We start from the raw sequence: 21476 nt of genomic DNA, 5'->3' as shown, positions 1-21476 counted from the left end.
TTCTGGTCTCAGGATGACGTAGGTCTCTGGTTCATGTGGCCCTTTCTGTCTCTTGGGCTCTTAGCTGTCGTGTGACCTTGGTATTCTTCATTCTCCTTTGCTCCAGGTGGGTTGAGGCCAATTGATGCATCTTAGATGGCCGCTTGTTAGCATTTAAGACCCCATACGCCACATTTCAAAGTGGGATGCAGAATGTTTTCCTAATAGAATTATTTTGCCAATTGACTTAGAAGTCCCCTTAAACCATGGTTCCCAAACCCCCGCCCTTGCTCCACTGACCTTTGAAGCATTCATTTTATCCCGGAAACTTCTTTGCTTTTGGTCCGGTCCAATTGAGCTGACCTTCCATGTATTCAGTGTTGTCCTTCCCTTCACCTAAAGCAGTTCTTATCTACTAATTAATCAGTAAAAAACCCTCTCCCTCCCTCCCCCCCTCATAACCACAAAAGTATGTGTTCTTCTCAGTTTATACTATTTCTCAAGATCTTATAATAGTGGTCTTATACAATATTTGTCCTTTTGCCTCTGACTGATTTCGCTCAGCATAATGCCTTCCAGGTTCCTCCATGTTATGAAATGTTTCACAGATTCGTCACTATTCTTTATCGATGCGTAGTATTCCATTGTGTGAATATACCACAATTTATTTACCCATTCATCCGTTGATGGGCACCTTGGTTGCTTCCAGCTTTTTGCTATTGTAAACAGAGCTGCAATAAACATGGGTGTGCATATATCTGTTTGTGTGAAGGCTCTTGTTCCGACATCTTTTAAGTGTCCAATATTTGTTAACTACTATTATTATTATTAGCTACTGGGTGGTGCAAACGGCTAGGCACTTGACTATGAACTGGCTAGAACTCACCCAGAGGTACCTCGGAAGGAAGGCCTAGCCATCTGCTTTTGAAAAGTCACAGCCTTGAAAACCCTATGGAGTACAGTTTTGCTTTGCAACACTATGGGGTTGCCATAAGTCAGAATGACCCAGGGATAACAGGTTTGGTTTTGGTTTATTATATTTATTGCTAACATTTATGTCAGCTGCACTCTCTTTGACCCTTACCTGGGAGGCAGCTTCTTTCTGAATCTGTACTTCTTGAATGCCTACTTTCTCCTCTCAGCTCCTGCAAATTTGACCCAGTTTCTCTCCTGCTCAAACTACTTCCATGGCTCCCCACTGCCTTCAGGATAAAGTTGGGGATTCTACTGCCGCAGGAAGACTTGTGTGGCCTGGCTTCTGACCTCTGGTGGCTGAGTGACTGAATAATTGTATATATAAATGGGGAGCCCTGGTGGTACAGTTCTTAACAGAGTTTGGCTGCTAATCAAAAGGTCAGCCATTCGAATTCACCAGCCGCTCCTTGGAAACCATATGGGGCAGTTCTACTGTGTCCTATAAGGTCGCTATGAGTCAAAATCCACTTGGTGGCAATGGGTTTGTTTTTTTGCTATGTACGTATGGATGTATGGAGGGATGAACAAGCCGACGGATGGGTGAATTGACAGGAATAAAGAAGCTCATTTCTCCTGCTTCTTGGCCCGCTCCTGGGACACTTAGATCCAGCTCCATTTCTCAGACCCTGCCTCCTCCCCAGTCCACGCTGATCCTTCTAATCTGGATTTCCTGACCCTCTCCCCCTAAACGCCACCAAGGAAGGCCTTCCAGCGCTTCCCAGCCCCGGCCACGGCGGGGCACGGCAGGGCGGCGCTCTGCTGACCTCTAGTGGCCACGGGGAGCAACACACCTCATTCACCACCTTCGGGAAGTCGGCCTGGCGCCCCTGAGCACATACTATGCGCCAGGCGCTGGGGTAGCTGCTGGGGCGTCGGATGACACAGCTTCTGCCCTTGTGGGCTCCACAGGGTAGTGGGGGAGACAGATGTTAATCAGGTACATTATGGCGTGTGGCAAACCTGGAGTCATCCCCACCTTCTCTCACAGTCACAACCAGATACGCAGAACCTTCTCTGCACTCCCGCCGCCCCGACTCTGGTCTAATCCACCATTACCTCCCTCCTCACTGGGCTTCCGGCTTCCAAAATATTGTTTCTTTTGCCTCAGGCTCCCATGCCCCGCCCCCCTCCTGCACTGTTACTTACACTTTTTTTTTTTGATATTTTATTCATTGTGGGTTAAAAAAATTTTTTTTGCATTGATTTTGAGTTTCAAAAACCTTTTTTCCTGATTCCTGAGCTTTTGGGTGTACCTTTAAGTTTTGCAACCGAGGCGAGTGCCTCACTTGGCTCATTGTAGTGCTGTGCTCCAATGTCACCTTCTCAGGGAAGCCTTCTTTAAGCACCCTAAACACTCTAAATAGCACTCCTGCTCCTAATAACTCTTATTAACTCCTTATCCCCACCTGCCGCTATTGTTGTTCTTACCTGCCATTGAGTTGGCCCCTGACTCATGGTGACCCTGTGCACACGGAATGAAACGCTGCCCAGTCCTGTGCCGTCCCGTGATTGGTTGTGATCCAGAGGGTTTTCATTGGCTGATTTTTGGAAGTAGATCACGAGGCCTTTCTTCCTAGTCCATCTCAGTCTGGAAGCTCCCCTGAAACCTGTTCAGCATCCTAGCAGCACTAACAGCTGGGTGGTGGCTGCGCATGAGGTACTTCGGCTGGGAATGGAATCTGTGTCTCCGGTGCGGAAGGCAAGGTTCTACCACCGAACCACCACTACCACTGTGGTGTATATTTATTTGTTTGCTTGTTGACTAGGATGTCAGTTCCATGAGGATAGGGTCTTTGTTTTGTTCACACTGTGCCCCCGGGGCCTGGCACATGGTAGATGCTCAGGAACTCTGTATTGGGTGGATGAAAAAGATCTAAATGAGTACTACACTGAGAGGAGGGCGCCTAAAGAAGTTGTTGGGGGCTGTCCAGTCGATTCCAACTCATAGCCACCCTGTAGGACACAGTAGAATTGCTCCATAGGGCTTCCAAGGGAGTGATCTTTACAGAAGCAGACTGCCACGTCCTTCTCCTGCAGATTGGCTGGTGGGCTCAAACTGCTGACCTTTTTGGTTAGCAGCTAAGCACTTAACCACTGCACCACCAGAGCTCCTTTCCCACCCAGTGGTGATGGGCCTAATGGTGCCACGTGTCTCCACCGCACTTAATTTTCATACCTTCTCCTCAACACTGCAGGACTCCTGTTTGTCCAGCATGACCAGTGGGGGTGCATTACCACTAAGCAAGGTATGCAGGGTTTACGGACGTATTTTGCTTACTGGGTCATTTGCCCTGTCAGGGATTGTAATTTGAAAAAAGGCTTTGATTTTAGGTGCTGTGGGGTTGAGAGAGAGACAGATGACAGCCATACCTAGAAGTAGAATCTCCGATGTGGTGAAAAGATGTGAAATTATTCACTACAGATGACCTGGTAAGCAAGGTAAGCACCATGCTTACCTTGCCTGCCTATTAGATAATCTGCCCCTCGAGGAAGAAGGGACACTGCCCTACCCAATATTTGCAGCGGTTGACATGACTTCAAAACTGCCTGGCAGAGGAGAAAGTCTCTGAGTAAGCAAACATCCCCATGGAGGGGAGGTAGGAAGGGATCGAAGAGCTTTGAGTGAAATGCAAGGATGTTTCCCTGACCTTGCCTGTGGGGACTCCTGTTACCCATTGCTGTTCAGTTGACTCTGACTCACAGGGACCCATTAGGACAGAGCAGAACCACCCCATAGGGTTTCAAAGGCTGTAATCTTCACGGAAGTAGATTGCCGGTTCTTTCTCCCATGGAGCCTCTAGGTGGGTTCAAACCAACAATCTTTCGGTTAGCAGCCTAGCACCAGAGCTCCTTGGTCCCGAAGAAGAGAACATTATTTTTTTCTTTGGAAGTATGTCATAAAGGAATGACGCCATTTGGTTTGGGGCTCAGGGAGGCCTTTCCTGAGGAAGCTGAGCCCCTTGAGCTGGACAGGGAGGGAGTTAGCAAGGTGGGATGGTGGAGGGAAGCACTGCAGTGTTCCAGGTGGGGGGACAGGAGGTGCAAAAGGCCTGAGGTGGATGGGCCCTTGGGGAGTCGGAGCATCTGACTGAGCTGTGTGGGTCAAGATGAAGAATTGCAGAGTGATGAGATATCTGGGGGGCAGTGAGTCTAAATTCATGCGGGCAAAACTGCTAGAGCAGAAATAAGGAGAATGTTGACACATTGTGAAGAATGTAAATAATGTTACTGATTAATGTGTGTAGAAATTGTTAAATGGGAGCATGCTTTTCATGTTCTGATATGTATATTTTCACCAAAAAAAAAATAAATAAAATAAGAGTGGCTGGTATGCAGGGTCCAAAATAAGACTGGGAGGTCTCCCCTGCCAAGGAGTCTTTGAGCACTGGGGAGCCCTGGAAGGATCTTCGGGGGGGCGTGGCATGGCACATCTACGCTCGGAAAGCTCCCTCTGGCTGCCACGTGGAGAGGGAAGGGAAGGCTGAGAGGCCAGGGAGGAGGCTGGGACAGATGTCCAGGCTAGGAGACCAGGGTGGTGGCAGGGGCCAAGAAAAGTGGCATAGTTTGAGAGCCAGGTGGAAGGTCAAATAGAACCTGCAGGTGGACTGGGTGTGATGGGGAGGGGGGCATGACACTCCCCAGAGGTGTGGTGGGGGCTGGGAGATGGGCAGGTTTGGAGATGGGCAGGAGTTTGGCTTTGGGTGTGTGGCATTGGAGGCACCAAGAGGAGGCATCACAGAAAACCAAAAAACCCTTTGCCGTCTAGTCGATTCTGACTCATAGCAACCCTATAGGACAGAGTAGAACTGCCCTATAGGGTTTGCAAGGAGCGCCTGGTGTATTCAAACTGCCAACCTTTTGGTTAGCAGCCGAGCTCTTAACCACCACGTCACCAGGGCTCCACAGGAAGGTGGACATTAGTGTTGTGTTTGGAGTGAGGGCTGGGCTGTAGTCATGTGAGAGAGGCTGGCTCACAGAAATTTAGGTCAAGGGCAAGGATGCGACGACCATGTTCTACAAACTGACTGTGGCCCACCCCGTACAAGGGAGGAACATATGTGGGAGCTCCCAACTTGGGTGGATGGTGGCTGAGAGGTGCAAGTACATGAGACTTGGACGTTCAGAGCTACAGAAAAAGGCCAAGTGAAGTCAACACACATACTGAGTGCCAACTGTGTACCCGGGAATGCCAAGAGTCAGAAAAAAAAAAAAATGCCTGAAGCATTTATGGGGTTCATACAGGGTCTGGCCCCCAGCAGCTAAGCAACAGATGTTGGGAGAATCAATGGGTGCAAAGAAACATCAGTGAGGAATTTCAAGGAAGACTGGCTTTCAAGGCTAGGTTAGGATTTGGTAGGCTGCTGAGCTGAGGTTTGGGGGAGGGCGGGGAGAATTAATTCCAAGCAGAGGAAACCACACAAGCAAAGATCCAGAAACGGAAAGCAAACAACTGTATTCAAAGAATGAGAGTATTTTTGTTGCTGGAAGAGTCTGATGAGGGTTGTCCCTGAGTGGATACCCAAGAGCCTGGCTCACCGGAGGCACCTGTGTGTTTGAGGGAAGGGCTGCCAAGTTGAGACAGAAGACTGTGAAAACAGTTCAGATTGATTGGTCGTGGCTGCCTGGAGGTACAGTAATCCTGAGCTCTTGGGAGGCACTGCTGTGATCAACTAACCATGCCTGCTACAGGCCCAGGCAGGGCAAGAAGTGCCTTGTGTGTTGCAACAGTTCCTGTTCCTGCCACAGGTAATGTAAAGCCAGCCTTTTCTTGCAGAGTAAGTTTGGGGTTCAAAGATGGATTGGAAGGGATAAGATGGAGGGCGGGAGACCAGTTAGGGGATGGGGGAGCTTATCAGTCTAGGTGAGCCCAGGTTAGGACTGTACTAGAATAGGAGACAGGTCGGGATTGCACTTTGGAGGGGGACCTATAAGTCTAGAGGAATAGGGGCCCAGAGGGAGCAGGGGACACAGGTGGTTTGGGTCTGGGCCTGCCGAGTGTCAGAGGTTGTCTTTGGTGGGTCACAGCTGACCTCCATGCTCAGAGGCTGTCCTGGATGGTGGTGGTGACAGCAGCAAACGCCCATGAGAACAGCCATCCAGCTCTGGCAGGAGGCTTCAACAGGGATTCTCTGGGTCCAAGTGTCCCTGACCCCAGTGCCTGAACCCTGGGAAAGTTCGGCCTTTTTATCTTTCCTCTAAACCCTTGGAGTGAAGGGCCTGCTTATGACCCTGCCTCTGGGACTTCCTAAGTCTACCCCCTCTCCCCATCCTGCCACCGCCACCGGACCCACTGGTGTAGTCTGTGGAGAGCGACCTGCACGTGCATCTTGGTGGCACCAGGGGCCTGTGGGCCGTGCTTTGGGTGACAACCTGAAAGATGCTGGGTGAAACTACATCTCAGAAACAGAGCACAGAAGGAAGCAAAGGCAAGGAGTGCTGGCGCGAGGCGGAGAAAGGCCCTGCACCACCCTAGGTGGGATCTTGGCTCCACTGGAGGACACCTCCTCCAGGTTGGGGTGGGTCCCTTTCACCCCTGGGTGGGGGTGGGGGCTAGCCTGCTGGCCCCAGGGGGAGGTAGGGCCTCCTTCACTCCTCAGGTTTGGTTTTTTACAAGATTGATTTATTAACTATGATACATATCACATAAGGCCTTTTCAGTTTTTTACACCATTCCCATTGAGACAAGTACAATACTTTATAGCAAATACATAATTTTAAAAAACAAAACCAAACGCAAACACCTCAGCCCAAGATGCCGCAGCCCCTCGGTCTGGCTGCCCATGCACTAAATCAGTTTGGAGCCTCAACAAACCCACAACGTGTCCAAAGAAAAGTCTGGAAAGTAAGCAAACATTCCTAACACCAACTAGAGGATGTCCTGGTTAAAGCCCTAAAGTACAAAGAAATAACTGTTATACTTTCTTTACATACAGTTCTCCACTTTTGCTGCAAAACAGAACTTTGGGCCCACGGCCAGACTACTAACACATTTTAATACCATTAATATGCTTTTGTTTTTCTCAGGAAACTCAAAATATTTGTTAATTCAACATATATAAAGATCATTTAACATGTGAAAATACAAGTACCAGAAAAATAAGCCAGCAGCAGCACTATTCCAAATTTTCAAACGTTTTATTCTCATATGATTCAGACATTGTTTTTTTTCTTTTAAATGTACACAGGGAACATGATTCTTTTTTATGCAACAATAACTTAGGCCCTGTCTTGACTAGTCAAAAGTGTAACATCGGTGTTTGCCAGAGGAGGGCTGCTGGGGAGGGGGCTGGCGGCCAGCTGATGGTGGCCCATGGGCGGGGAGGCCAGCAGAGTCCGTTCCCCTGGAACTGCATGCAGACCTGGCCCTGCAGGAAGGCCCAGGCTTCCCCTCACATCTTCTGGGCTCTGGGTCAGGCCTTCTCTAGTGTGATGAGCACGCTCTGATGTGATCAAGTTTCTGGCACACAGGACTTAGTCTGTCCCCTTTCACTTAAGAGCAAATGAGTGGCTTGTACCTGCCAGGCAACAGGAGTAAAGGCGATCCCCTGGTCCACCATCTGCAGCCAGCAGAGCTGGGAGCCAGTGATGGCGCTGTGCTCGGCCCAGGCCCGTGCAGGAAGTCCAGGGTGGCTGCTTTCTGAGGGTCCCCCGCCTGCCAAGCCCCATTGCAGGGAGAACTGTGGAGCCTGAACCTGGTCCCCAGCAAATTACCCACATGCTGGGAGCTTCCCTCTTGGGAAACCAGTGACTTAGCAGCAGGGAGGTGACATTTTTTCAACCACTGCACATTTTTTATTTACCAAACTCCCCAAAGTAGTAATGGTCTTGTGCCCTGGAGAGGAATGGGGGGAGGGGAGCAAAAATGGGCCGACCTGACTAAACACTTGGCTCTGGTCTAGGGGATGTCTACACACGGGGCCTTCCTCCCGAGACTAGGAGGCCCAAGAACAGAGGGAAGGCTCTCTTGCGTCCCCACTGACATCAGCTCCTATGGTGTCACCCTCCGTCTACCCTGGCAAAGAGAAACACAGGCTGCTAGAAAAATCTCCCCCAGCAGCAGTTTCCTGGCTGAGGCAGGAAGACAACACAAGGTAGTAGGGTGTGGAGGGCATGGAAAACAGGAATTCTGTGTATTTATCTGATATTCCCCCTTAGGCTGACTGGAGAACATGTGAAAACGCACCAGCCAATGTGATGTGCGACCCAACATGCTACACAGGCCAGGAACTCGGAGCGAGCTCAAGTCTCACCTCCTCACCTGGACCCCTCTCCTAGGTGGAACCCCCAGAGAGAACAGCTCTGGGAGCCAATAGAGCTTACAGTCAAGGAAGTTCATTCCCACCAAATGTGGTGCCTCTCCTCTAGCAAAGGACAGAGGGGGTAGGGAAGAGACAGATCAAGTGGGGGGATATGCCCTCCTTGGGGGCTGGTGGCCCTCAATGAACATGAGTGGGTAGCACTCTGTGTACGGCCAGCTGTCCCTATGCACCCCCAGGCTCTCCTTTCTCTGTCCCATACAAGTGTCCGTTTGGTCCAAGGCTGACCCGACAGGAAGCTGAAGCCCAGGACTGCCATTACCGGTGTGAGTCCGGAGAAGCAGCGGCCCAGAGAGAGGCTGAAGAGCTGGCAAAGGAGACAGAAACATGAGTCCTGGCACTTCCGGTCTACTGTGGCTCTTCGGGGACACAAATCACCCCCCAACACACCCTCAAAGCTGCAGAACACATGGGGCTGGTAAGAAGGCTCAGGAAGTACTTCCTGTTGCCTCCCATGCTGCCTGACTGGGGGTGCTAGAGGCTACCCCCCAAGCCTGATTTCCGGCGTTTTGTGGGGGTGAGGAAGGGTACAAAGAGCATGGGTGTTCCTCCTCCCCGCCTGGCCAGCACAGCTAGAAAAACCACCTACAGTTTATGTCTGCAGTCTGGGGTGGGTGGACCCCCTCTCCCAGCTGTAGCCCTCAGATGTCACAGATCAGGAGCCTGTTTTGGGTTTACAATCAAGGGGGCTCATTTCCGCTGAATATGGTGCTCCCTGCTCGCACTGGACAGAGTTGGGAAGCACAAGTGAAGTGTGGGAGTGGGGGAAAGCTGGGGGCTGGTGAAGCCCTGGAGCAAAGCTGAGATCTCAGGTGGCGGCTTGGGGGACATGGCCCCGTGTGCCAGCACAGAGGTGGCAGGGTTAGGGAGGGGACTGGCCGCTTGCTTCTGTTCACACACCGGACAGCTCCTTGAAGGGCTGATGAGCGGTAGGTGAGGATGACCTAGAGAAAGGTAGAGGTGAACTAAAGGGAGTCATTTCCTTGCTGCCTGGGGCTCAGCACTCAAGAAGCCTGACGGTCACAGAGCAAAGGTGCCTGCCAACCTCAGTCAGAACTCACCCCCCACTTCCTGCATGGAACACCCAGGAAAGAACAAAGCCATCATTCACATGTACCTCAAACACTCATGTACCTTGGGTTTGTTTTTTAATTAGTGTTTAGAGAGGTGATAAAACCAGCAGGGGGAATTTCGTTTTTCCCAGCACCTTGTCACACACAAGCTAGACACATAGCTGATTGGGACAGTCAGAGCACTGGCTTATCCAGGGGAAGAATCCGGCAAGCAAGGAAAGTTTCTAGGGGCAGTGGTGGTGGCCTCGAGCTGTGTGGAGGCATCTCTTACTCGGTCAGGCTACCTGGCTGTAGTGACAGGGTATCGTGACAGGGTAACACGACCACAGATCCTGCTTCTTAAAGTGCAAAGAGACCCAGGAGGACAGTGTGTGTGCAGGGCTTGTGTCCCACCTCCCTCATGCCCAGGGCACCTGGGTGTCAGCTCCTCTGAGGCCGAGGCCACAGCCCAGCCCTGAGGATGGAGGCTGGCTGATGGTGCGGCCGCCCGGCAGGGCTGCTGCATGTCGGGGGTGAGAAGGCTGGGAAGCTGAGGGGACCCTCAACTCCCATGAAGGGCTAAGTAAGGTCACAAGGGGTGGCAGTGAGCGTTGACAGGCAGACAGTGCCCTCCTCCTGACTCCCTGCTGGCCTGGAACCAGGAAGGACCACCATTCAGGGAGAGGCTCCTCACATACCACCCACTTCCCGCAGACACCCCTGCCTGCCACCCAGTGGTGTTCCGCCACTTGGGAAGAAAAGGATCCCACAAAAACAAACCCACTGAGCCTCCAGTGTACACCCACCGGCCCCTCCCGCTGTCGCTTCACCCACTCTCACACCTCCACAGCCATACTCACGTGCACACGCACACGTGCACACACACACACGCACGCATGAGTAGTGTTTGCACAGCAATGTAGTGTGCTCAGGGCAGCCCAGCATCCCGGCCGTCTCCTCAGCTCTCCCCACCGAAGGTTCAATGCCATCTTCTTGGGGAGGGGGGACCAGGACAGAGCTGGGCCCCCAAAAGGCTCTCAGGCAGCAACCTTGGGGCATCCCTGGTTTGCTGTCACAAAGATGAGGGTCCCTTCCACCTGTCTGCCTCCCAGCAGAGGAGGGGGGAGCTAAACTTGAGGTGGTCTGTAGTGTTCTTCCTTTTTTTAAATTTTAGAGGAGTTTTCCACCTTTCCTCCAGTGCTCCTTTGCTGTACAGGGCTGTATCCCAAAGCCAGCATGACCTGTAGGGGAGGGGGTTGTACTCTCTGCTCCCATCTGCCAGGCGGGCAGAAGCCCTCAGCATTGTACCTAGTAAAGGCCGAGTCGTGCCTATGTGTTTCCAAGGGGGCTGCTAGACAGGCAAGCCCCCAGCTGGGGCATGCAGATACAAGAGCAGGGGAGGAGACAAAGTGGAGGGATGTGTCCTCTTCTGGGACTGACGGCCCTGCCTGGGGCAGCCTGGATCCTGGCACCCTGACTCCACCTGCCCAAGCCAGGCCTGGTCCATACTGTGGTTCTGTACAAGCAGTTGGCCAGGGCCAGAGGCTGGTGCGTGCAGATGGGCAGCAGTGGGGGTCCTGGGTCTGCTGCTTCACTTGTTCAGTCCTCAAAGGGGTCCAGGTCAAAGGGCAGGTCCCTGTGGCAGCAGCTTCCAGCCAGCCCCAGGGTGGTCTGCACACAGCTCAGGGCCCGACTGCCCCGCCTGTTCAGATCCTTGGCGGTGCTGCCACTGAGGTCTCCAGAAGGTGATGTGGGGAATCTGGCTGTGTTCAAGGCCAAACGCCACCCCGTCAGAGAGAAGAGCGGTGCTCCATGTACCCCAGCCCCAGGGCTCACAGTGTGTGTTCGGCTTGAAGCTGGGAGGGCAGCAGTGGCTGCATCGGGGACTGGGGGGTAGGTGGAGGCGACTGGGGTGGGGACGGCTGACTGGTGACAGGTGTGGAGGTGAGGAAAGGAACGGTGGCAGGCACGGCAGAGGGGGAGCTGGGCGTGGCGCCAGGGGGCTCGCTGATGGGCCGATTGTAGAAGAAGAAGGGGCACTGCTGGATAAAGAGTTCAATGATTGTCTGGTAGGTGCGCGTGGCTGTGAGGGCGTCCATGGTGCTGAAGTCGGGGCGCATCAGGGTGGGCCAGAAGCAGATGGAGAGGTTCTCACTCGTCATGAGATTCACCTTGTTGTTGTGACTGACTCTGCAGGAACACCAAATGCCCGGTCAGTGCGCCCCAGGGCAGGCCCCACCCAAGTGTGCTCACTGTCACCCCACTGCCCCGGCTGTTTTCCTCTGCCCCAAGGATCCTGCCCTAACCAGCACCTGGCCTAGGAGGCCTCCAGAAACACTGGGGATGGGCCGACGGGCTCAGTTGTGCCTGCCCAGACCCCACGTGGGGACGGTATGCTCTGGCCGTGTAGGCTGTCCCCCAGCCGGAACTCTGTGCCGTGTCCCTGTCTGGATGGTAAGAGAGTCTGCCTTGCAAACCAGCCTAGCCTTTGCCTCTGTACATCTGGGAAATGCTCAGCTCAACAGGCTCTGCCTGCAGCACCTCCACAGACTCCACGGAGGTGGCTTTCCGCCCAGCACGCCTGCCCGGCACAGCGCCCTGTCACACGGCGATGTGACACACTAATACCGGACAGATGACACTGGCAGGCTCTTAGGCTTTTCTGGTTCAGGGGCAGATTCTGGAAGCATCCCTGCCAACCAGGGGATCTGAGCCCATCTGTTAGCTTTGGGGATTACAGGAGGGTCACGGACTCTAGAGACTGTCCCCCTACCCCCACTGAGTGCTGGGGACCCAGCAAGGCCAAGTGCATGGCCTGCTGCAAAAGGGCTTCCACACACTGGGCCACGTGGCTGCTCAGCAGCAGGACCCAACTCCCCTGAGGCCAGAGCTGAGGTGCTCCCCATGGGGGACCCCTGATTCCTCCCCGACAGGCCCTGACTCAGCCAGCTCACAGCTCTTCAATGACCGTGGCTGTCGAGCTGATGCTCGGAGGAGGAAAGCCCAATGAGAAAATCCTGCCACGTACTTGTTGAGGTGAGAGATGACATATTTGAAGACTTCGTGGTTTTCCTTTGGAAATTTCTTCAGTACCTCCTTTAGGGCATGTAACTTCTGCTCCCGGTCATTAATTTCTGAGGAGAGAAAAAACCAAAGACTGTCATGGCCAAGGCTGGCGGGCACCTTGTGGCTCAAAGCAGACGAGGTGCACTGGTGAGCCCAGTGGACTGGGGGCCGCCTGAACACGTGCTCTGTGCTGGGCCTTCTCTGAGGGCCAGCCAGGCCTCGCAGGCAAGGTCATCCCACTCTGTCCCCAAAAGCCTGTACACAGGCCACAGATCTGGCGGTGGTGAGGGCCCCAATCCAGGCCCACCTCTGGGTCCCAGGCCCTGCTGAAGGGGAGCACTGTGTGCTGGGCGCTTCCGGGCCCCCACTACCGAGATGAGTGATCCAGAGCGACTCCTCCATAAAGAACACCATTCTTCGCTCATCCGGTTGCCCTTGGAGACAGGATCCCAATGCAGAAAGCCGGCCTGCTTCCTGACCAGACGGGTGAGTGTGGCCACCCACCCCCCCACCCAGCAGACTGTCTAGGGAGGGAGTTGTCACAAGACCAGGGCTCTGTCCTTTTCCTAGAGACACAGGGACGCTGCACACGTCTCCCCGATGGAGGGGCTGGTGGAACGGGGGAGATTTTTGTGTAGCTCATCAAAGGCCCTATGCACCCGCCTCCCCCACTGCCACCCACGCTCTGACCATCGTGGAATCCTAATGGGCTGGTGGCAGTGGAAGTGAGCTAATGCCAACCAAGAGCTGAGACACGCCAGGGCTGGTCCAGCTAGGCCTCCCTGACCTGTGAGGCAGGGGCTGTGATCACCCCCATTTCAAGGACAAGAACCTAAAGCCCAGAGGCTAACTTAATTGCCTGAAGTCACAGGGCTAACAAGCTGCAGAGCTGGGAACCAGGCCCTGTCCGCTGGGCTGCAGAGCCTGAGCTTCGGCCACTGTGTGCCTCAGGGGCCTGGCTGCCTTGGCCAGGAAAGCCAGCCTGGGCTGCTGAGGCAAACGACATGCAAAGCCACCTGGGGGTCAGCAGTGGGCCACAAGAGATTCCTCTGAGCATGGCAGGATATTCCTGTAGCAACAACTTGGAACTGAAGGCTATCTCCAGGACTCCGGGGCTCAAAAGACCACAGGCGGAACCAAAAATATCCCCAAAGTCTTCTTCAAACCAAACAATAGTTTAGCTTAACTAGTAAATAATGTGTGCCTTGAGCATTGTGCTCTTTCAAGAACTACCTATGGGGGATCAAATTGACCACAGCAACTCGAAAGGTTAGACAGGAACCTTAGAGGCCAGTGAGTTTATGTTAATAGGGGAGGAGCAACTCGGAAATGGAGGGTGAGAGCGGTTACACAATTCACAGAATGTAATACGTCGCTCAACTATGCGTGCAGAAATAGGTGAACCTGTGTATGTTCTGCTATGTAGATTCTCAACAACAAATTAACAAAGTAGACCCCAGACGGGAAGGATGAAGGGAGAGCATTTGCCTCACACTGAGTGCGTGGGGAGGGGGCATGCTAAAAAAGACAATGGTCTCTGACCACTTTGGAGGCGGGCATGCACCTGGACAATTCTGAGACCATGCCTGGAGGTTCATGGACTCCCCAAGCCCATGTATGTTTTAGCAAGACCCTGGCCTCCGAGTTCAGAGCCTCTGCAGAAGGTGAAGTGCCTGGAGGGCCCAGTCTGGGGAGCTGCCCTCGGAACCTGGCCTGGGCTGGGGAGGGTGAGGCTGGGAGTAGAGGGCGAGTGGTGGCTCTGAGCACAAACCCCAGCACAAGTGGACCCAGGTAAGAGTCCTGTCTTGGACACCAACCAGCTGTGTGACTGTGGGCAAGTGACACGTCTCTGTGTCAGTCTGCCTGCCTGTGATGGGCTGGCAGCAGTGGTGCCCTCAGTGAGATTATGCTGTGAAGCAGAGAGCTCAGGCCGACACAAAGTCAGTCCCACTACCCAGGGGCCCAGGGGGGAGGTAGAGAGCCACCCTGTAGGCTAAGGAGCACGAAAGCAGGCGGGCTTTTTTGGACTTCAGAGTGTGACTTGGTAAACATTTGGGAACATTTGTCTGTTAGAAAATAACTAAAAAACCATAGGAACTAATTATGTGTGGTCTTTAGGAGCTCCATTTGTTTTGAGCCTAAGATTTGTTTCCAAGGTTCACCCTCAGACATGTGGGGGCAGCGGTGGTTCAGTGGTAGAATCCTCACCTTCCGTGCGGGTGGCTCACGTTCAATTCCAGGTCAACAGACCTCATGCGCAGCCACCACCAGTCTGTCAGTGGAGGCCTGCATGTTACTACGGTGCTGAACAGGTTTCAGCAGAGCTTCCAGACTAAGACAGGCTAGGAAGAAAGGCTTGTCATCTATTTCTGAAAACCCTATGGGGATGGCAACGGTTTTATCTGCAACTGATCATGTGGATGGTGCAGGACCAGGCAGGTTTTGTTCCACGGTGCACAGGGTCGCCATAAGTCAGGACCGACTGGATGCAGCAGCAACGACAACCTCAAAGGCACGACCTGTGCTGTTATACTTCAACTACAAGTTTACTTAAAAAAAAAAAAAAAAGGACAAACTCTTGCTGCAGGGAGGATGCGAGGTTCTAGTGAAAAGCACGTGGACGGCTCGAAGTGTCACTTAATAAAACAATCATGCCCCTTCCAGATGCAAGCTCATCACAGGTCTCCGTGAGTGCCTGCACGACACAAACACAGCTGTGTTTGTTTTAATCAGGCCCTCCTCCAGCACAGCACCTTCACACTGGGAGTGCCTTACCCCATCCTCCTGGCTGGAGTGGGAGGGGCTGCCAGGGCCAGTGGCAGCAGGGGACAGCCCTGTCCTAACTCCTAAGCAGCAAGGTCAACGGGTTCCTTCCTTCCTTCCTTGGGGGCAGGGGAGTTTCAGAGCCTGCACTGATAATAACTCGTGGACTGCCCCCACGTGGCATTCCACTAAGGTGCCCAATAAGGGTCTCTGCGGTCAGTCTCCTTGCACTTCTCTCCCTTTCTCAGCCTGGCTGGTTGGCTGGGAGCTGTGATGCTGAGCAGCATCAAGGGCTTAGGAGGAAGGAGAGGAGGGAGGACATCAAGGAGAGCAACGGAGTGGTCCCAGGGCAGAGCTGGGCCCCAAACTCAAAACCAAAACCTCAGTCAGTCCAGCCGACGTCCTTTTGACCTGAGCTCACTCAGGGCTTCCCTCCAAGCAAAGCTGAGCCCAGCTCTGTGCTGAGAGACCTGAGCCCAGGCTAACGCTGGCAGCCTCTTTACAACAGTAACGACATCTGTGATTCCTTGCACCTGGACAGTGCCAGAATGCTGGCAGAACAACTTCACAGTTGACCTTTGTGCAGCCCTCACTACAAGCCTACCCCATTTGCCGGATGAGAAAACCCACTCGAGAGGCAAAGCCAGGGCCACAAGCTGGAGAGGAGTAAGGGGGGGACCAGACCCCAGGCCTGGCTCCTAGCTGCCTGTCGCACATCACCTCCTCTACCAGGCTGCAGAGGCCTCTCCAAATCCTCATAAATGTGAGCAAGAACAAGCGGTAAGACTTCTTGGAAGCTGGGTTGACGTATGAGCGTGAGATGATGTGGGGCCAACAGAGCCTTTTCTTGGTCTTTTGAGATGCTGGCCCTAGCTGAAGCCACAGCTTGGGTGTTGCCCCCACCCCATGAAGCCCTCAACCTTGCTCCTTCCTCCCTGGCCTTTTCTGCCTTTCTGGCCCAGTGGGCTCCATTCTGTCTGGAGGACAACTTAAATGTGCACCACAGAGGACAGATCCTGCTCCCTTGTGGGGTGACCTGGGTGAGCTGTGCCCCCTCTCAGGTCCTAACACCACCTCCCTCAAGGTGACTGTGGGAGTGAAATGCGATCAGCTGTGTATATCAATGCCCAGTAGAGAGCCCAGCCCGACATGTTACGAGCACACCATAACTGGGAGCTACTGTGATTGTTATTCTCTCTGGAATCTCCTACATATCATCCCATGAGTCGAAGAAACATGAAAAAAAAAAGTTGCTGTGGCGTCAACTCTGACTCATGGCGCCCCCATGTGTGTGAGAGTAGAACTTCCCTCCACAGGGTTCTCAATGGCTGATCTTTCAGAAGCAGATCGCCAGGCTTTTCTTCTGAGGCACCTCCAGGCAGACTCAAAACCCCAACCTTTTGGTTAACAGCTGAGCATGTTAACTCTCTGCACTACCCAGGGACTCCAACAAGAACACAACTGGTGAATAATCACACAAATCTTTACTCTGTGGGCACATTTTAGCAATGTTCAATATTATAAATTCTGGAGCTACCAAAACAATCCGATAATGACCTTGGTATTTGTTGTGATGGGATCTGAAACTAGTTCCAAGCGCTGAACACACACGGACACAAAAGCTCTTAGGTATTAAGTGAAAAGTGCTGGACAAGTTGACGCTGCCATGGAAACCCACCAAGGCTGGGGATCTTCCTTTCATTGTGTCCCTGAACACTAACTTTTGCCTGACTTTTTTCTGTGGCTTGATTAAAGCCATCTCCCGACACCCACAGTCCACTTCATTCAGCAGCTCTGGCCACCGCGAGAGGTGCTGTGTCAGCGACATCCACCCCTCTCCCCTTTCTTCCAGGTTCAAGGCGATGCGGCCCCGCTGACTGGCGTGGGCACAGGAAAGACACAACGGGAAGAGGAAGCGGAAAACTTCCACCCTTTTCCAGGCAGCAGCTGCAGTAGCAGCAAGAAGCTACCTCCTCAGCTGTGAAAGCGGGCGGAAGCTGCGATAGGAAGGGCAGCTGATTCCCTATCAATAACACCTCCCTCCCCTGCCCCCTCCGCATTCCAAAAACAAAAATATGCTCTGTCAGCTGCTCCCCTAGAAACAATGGGATTCAGCTGGGTGCAGGGATGCTCTACGCCTCTAGATGGCACCAAGTCAAGACAAATGTTGACAGGAATCCCTGGGCGGCCAGCAAGCTGGGTACCAGTCCACACCTTCCTCTCTTCCTAAGTCCTGCTCGGAGGCAGGCTTGGTTGACAGAAATGGCTCCAGATAGAGATTTCCTCTGCATTTCACATCTGGGCCAGCCTGGAGCTTGTTGAAGACGGGACTGCAGGGAGAACCTCTCTCGGTTACAGGGCGAATGGAGAAGCCAGCACTGTCCCCACACCTAACCCATCTGGAGAAACCCCGACTCCCATCTCCAGAAAGCAGCCAGGGAAGGAGGCCGGGCAACCAAGGACCATCTCAGCAGGAACACGTGCTCCTGGCCTTCCCTGGTGGCTGCGAGAAAATTAGGAGCTGTGAACAATTTCAACCAGCGAAGGCCGTGTGGCCAGATCAAAGCAAAGGTGGTGCCCAGGTGGTGGAAGGTGCTCAGTCGGATAGCACCGCACAGATCTGGGCCTCTGCTGCCCTTCATGGTCACCAGGAATCTGTGGCCTGGGACCCAAAGCTGAGCTTCTCTGTCACTTTGCTCTGTTTTTCACTCAGGCTATCAGCCTTGTTGTGAGTCAACTATGTTGCTGAAAGCTCCTTCCTTTGAATGTGGCAGTGACAAGATGAGCCTTAGGCCCTGTGGTCTAAGGGACGCCCCCTGCCTTCCTTCCCAGATCTCTGCACAGCTGTGCTCTCTGGGTGACTGGCAAGGGCACTCCCTTCTGCAGCTGTGCAGCAACGGCTGCTTCTGGGGTTCTTGGTTCACAAGGGGTGCCAAGTAGAAAGGCTGTCTTCAGCTAAAAAAGGTAGTAAGTGCTCAGAGTGGTCACTCCCCTCATTCTGGCAGACAAAGGGCTCATGAGAGAGGCAGGCGGGGTGGAAATAGCTGGGATGGCACACAAACGGAGCTGTGAACACCAGAGGTGGCAAACGTGCTGCAGCCCCCAGGGGGCCCCGGGGCCAGTGCCACTGGAGCTGCCCTACCCCCAGAAGCTGCCTTCTAATAATCCAAGAAGCTGGACTATATGAAGAAGAACATGGCATCAAGATTGGAGGAAGACTCATTAACAACCTACGATACGCAGATGATACAACCTTGCTTGCTGAAAGTAAAGAGGGCTTGAAGTACTTACGGATGAAGATTAAAGACTACAGCTTTTGGTGTGGATTACACCTCAACATGAAGAAAACAGTATCTTCACAAATGAACCAATAAGCAACATCATGATAAATGGAAAAAAGGTTGAAGTTGTCAAGGATTTCATTTTAATTGGATCCACAATCAACATCCATGGAAGCAGCAGTCAAGAAATCAAACTACGCATTGCACTGGGCAAACCCGCTGCAAAAGATCTCTTTCAAGTGTTAAAAAGCAAAGGTTTCACTACTAAGACGCGCCTGACCTAAGCCATGGTATTTTCAAAAGCTGGACAATGAATAAGGAAGGCCTAAGAAGAACTGACACCTTTTAATTACGGTTTTGGTGAGGAATATTGAATATACCATGGACTACCAAAAGAATGAGCAAATCTGTCTTAGAAAAAGTACACCCAGAATGCTCCTTAGAGGCGAGGATGGCGAGACTTTGTCTCACATACTTCTTCGGACACATTATCAGGAGGGATCAGTCCCTGGAGAAGGATATCACACTTGGTAGAGTAGAGGGTCAGCAAAGAAGAGGAAGATGCTCAACAAGATGGACTGACACGGTGGCTGCAACAATGGGCTCAAACCTAACAACGATCATGAAGATGGTGTAAGACTAAGCAGCGTTTCGTCCCGTTGTACCCAGGGTGGCTATGAGTCGCAACTGATTCCATAGCACCTAAGAACAACAAGAGCTTTCAGGCCCCAGGCCAAGCTGTTGGACCCCTTACATGGGAGAAGGAGAAGAGGGGTGAGTAAGAAGTGGGGAAAGGAAAGCATCTCCTACTACTTGACAGGCTTACAGTCCAGTCTCTGCCACTTTCCTACACTGAGTCCTACTATATAAATCCAAGTAGGAAGAGTAACAACAGCAGGAAGCCAAGGATCAGGAGATGTTCTGTCAGGCACGGTTAGGTTCACCGTCAACAAGGAGATGAGGAGGGATGTGAAGCCAAGTCTGAAGCACCAAAACCATGCTCTTACCTAACGTAGTTGTTGGGGGAAACTGAAAGTTCCTTGCTGTGACCCTCAGGTAAGCACCTCTGGGCTACTAAGGCAGGGCCCAATCTGCAAGTCCCTTTGGCGTCATGCCTTTGTCCTTCACCTTGCAGCTCCAGGAGTTGGTGTCAGCTCCCTGAGGGCAGGAAGCCAGTAGGACACGTGCTCCTGCTGCTGTGTCCCTCTCCCTGTTAGCCCAACTCCGAGTGGGTCTTAAGTGCTGGGGGGTGGAATGGGGTGGGGGGCATGTGGTATACGTGGGGTCGGCCAGTACTCACTGTGTGCCTCCACCAAGTCGATCTGCATGCTGTATGGGACCAGGGGGTCTGGCAGTTCTGAGAAAAAACTCTTCATGGCACCAGCCACGGTGTTCACGGTGAAGTCCTTCTCTGCCAAGTCCAGGTTGTGGTCTGAAAGGAAGGTGGGAGTGTGAGGCCAGGCCAATCTAAGCTGGACAGAGGCAAGAGGAGAACTCAGGGCTTGGGGGCAGTCGAGAAGCCTTGAGGGCCCTGGGATGCTGCCCAGGCAGGCCTGGCACCTGGGCAGGGCCTTGGGATTACCACAAATTGAGAGCAGATTGCAGCCCTGGATGCTGTCAGACAGTCCTGAGAATCCTAGACACACCCTGACACCTGTGTCTCCTGCCAAGACCACGGGGCCAGGCCTCCACTGCCCTTTGGGAGGGCAGGTGTAGCACCCTCACCCTGTTCATTGGTGTCACCTAGCCCCCGTTGTCTGGCTTTGATGTGGGGTTACCTCTTCCTCACTCCCTTCCCCAACAGGGGAAAATAATGGAGGCTTTCCTAAAGGGCCACCTCACTTTTTACGATGGATTACACAAAAGGTATGCACAATCTTGACTTTGGCCTCCATCCCTGTCCCTTCATGGTGGCAGAGTAACAGGTTCTTCTTTTCTCCCTCTGCCTCCCCTGACCTCGGTCTCTTACTTTTCTTTACATACTTGATTGTACTCCTGGCTATTAAGAAATTATTAGTCTATGTCCATTTTTGGAGGATAAATGGCTTGAGAGATTCTTGTGCACCCAGGCGTGTGGCTCTCCCCTCATTCCACCTCACGTGTCCTACAGCACAAGGTTAACAGGGGTTCCTGCTGCTCTCGTGTGGTTCTCCTCCCCTCACTGGGGGGCTCCACGCTGCTGGCCAGCTGAGGCTGACTTCAGTCTGGCAAGTGTTTCTGGCCCCCGTGGGTGCCTGGGTGTGTGTAAGCCCCTGAATGTGCACTAGTAACTGGTTAACGGCATTGTCCTGCAGGCCCTCAAGTGCTGCCTGGCTCCTGACTGGCTTTGACTAGTGCTTGTTGCTCCCTCTCTTGTGCTCTCTCTCAGTCACTCTGGGACAAAGAACTAAGTTTGGCTTTTTGTCATTGGTTTTTGCATAGTCTGAGAAATTAAGGTGCTCTTTGTCTTTCTAGAACAGTCATGCCAAACTTTAGACAAATGTAAATAAATGGGGCTACACAGGCTCTACCCCGTGACAGGCCTCAAGACGGCCTGATGCAGTCATGCATATTTGTTGCAGTCTCAATGACTAGAGGACTCTGGACCTTGAAGTGCTCTTTTGGGGGCTTCTGGGATTGATGAGAACATCCATCCTGGGCAAAATGGGAGGGACCCCTGCCAGACCTTGCCTGATGTGTCTCTATGCTTGTACTCTTTCTGGTTATAATAAACAGTAACTGTAAGTATGGGCAACAGTCTCTGTGTTTCTTTGTGTCATTCTAGGAATTACTGAACCCACCAGGGCTGTGAGGGCCAGCAGAGAGGCTGGCGTTTGCCTATTTGGCAGGGGCTGGAAGGACGAAGTCCTAACTTGTGGAAATTCAACTCTGGGTGGATCACAGAGAAAGTGCCACGTGGGTGATTGGCATCAGAACGATAAAATGGGAAGTAGGCATATGAGTTATCTTCACATTTTGGAAATTAGCCTTCTGTTGGCTATTACTCACGCAGTCCCCGAGCCAGCACCTTTGGCTTTGGGTCTGTGGGTGGCAGCCCTCTCACC

The 21476-nt window shown here is 52.8% G+C and overlaps 1 protein-coding gene across 1 annotated transcript in view; it reads right to left on the bottom strand.

Annotated features, from left to right (window-relative positions):
• Positions 1–11041: 11041 nt before the first annotated feature.
• ARHGAP35 (Rho GTPase activating protein 35) overlaps positions 11042–21476 on the bottom strand; it is a 137118-nt gene continuing 126683 nt past the window's right edge. The window contains exons 5-7 of the mRNA XM_064293877.1: positions 19733–19864; positions 12351–12456; positions 11042–11512 (exon numbers count right to left, since the gene is read on the bottom strand). Of these exons, the coding sequence (XP_064149947.1) occupies positions 11155–11512; positions 12351–12456; positions 19733–19864 (596 nt within the window). The 3' untranslated portion in view covers positions 11042–11154. The remainder of the gene's footprint in view (positions 11513–12350; positions 12457–19732; positions 19865–21476) is intronic.

Source organism: Loxodonta africana, chromosome 11 (genome assembly GCF_030014295.1).
Source record: "Loxodonta africana isolate mLoxAfr1 chromosome 11, mLoxAfr1.hap2, whole genome shotgun sequence".
NCBI lineage: Eukaryota > Metazoa > Chordata > Mammalia > Proboscidea > Elephantidae > Loxodonta > Loxodonta africana.
This window is presented reverse-complemented; position numbering and strand designations above follow the sequence as displayed.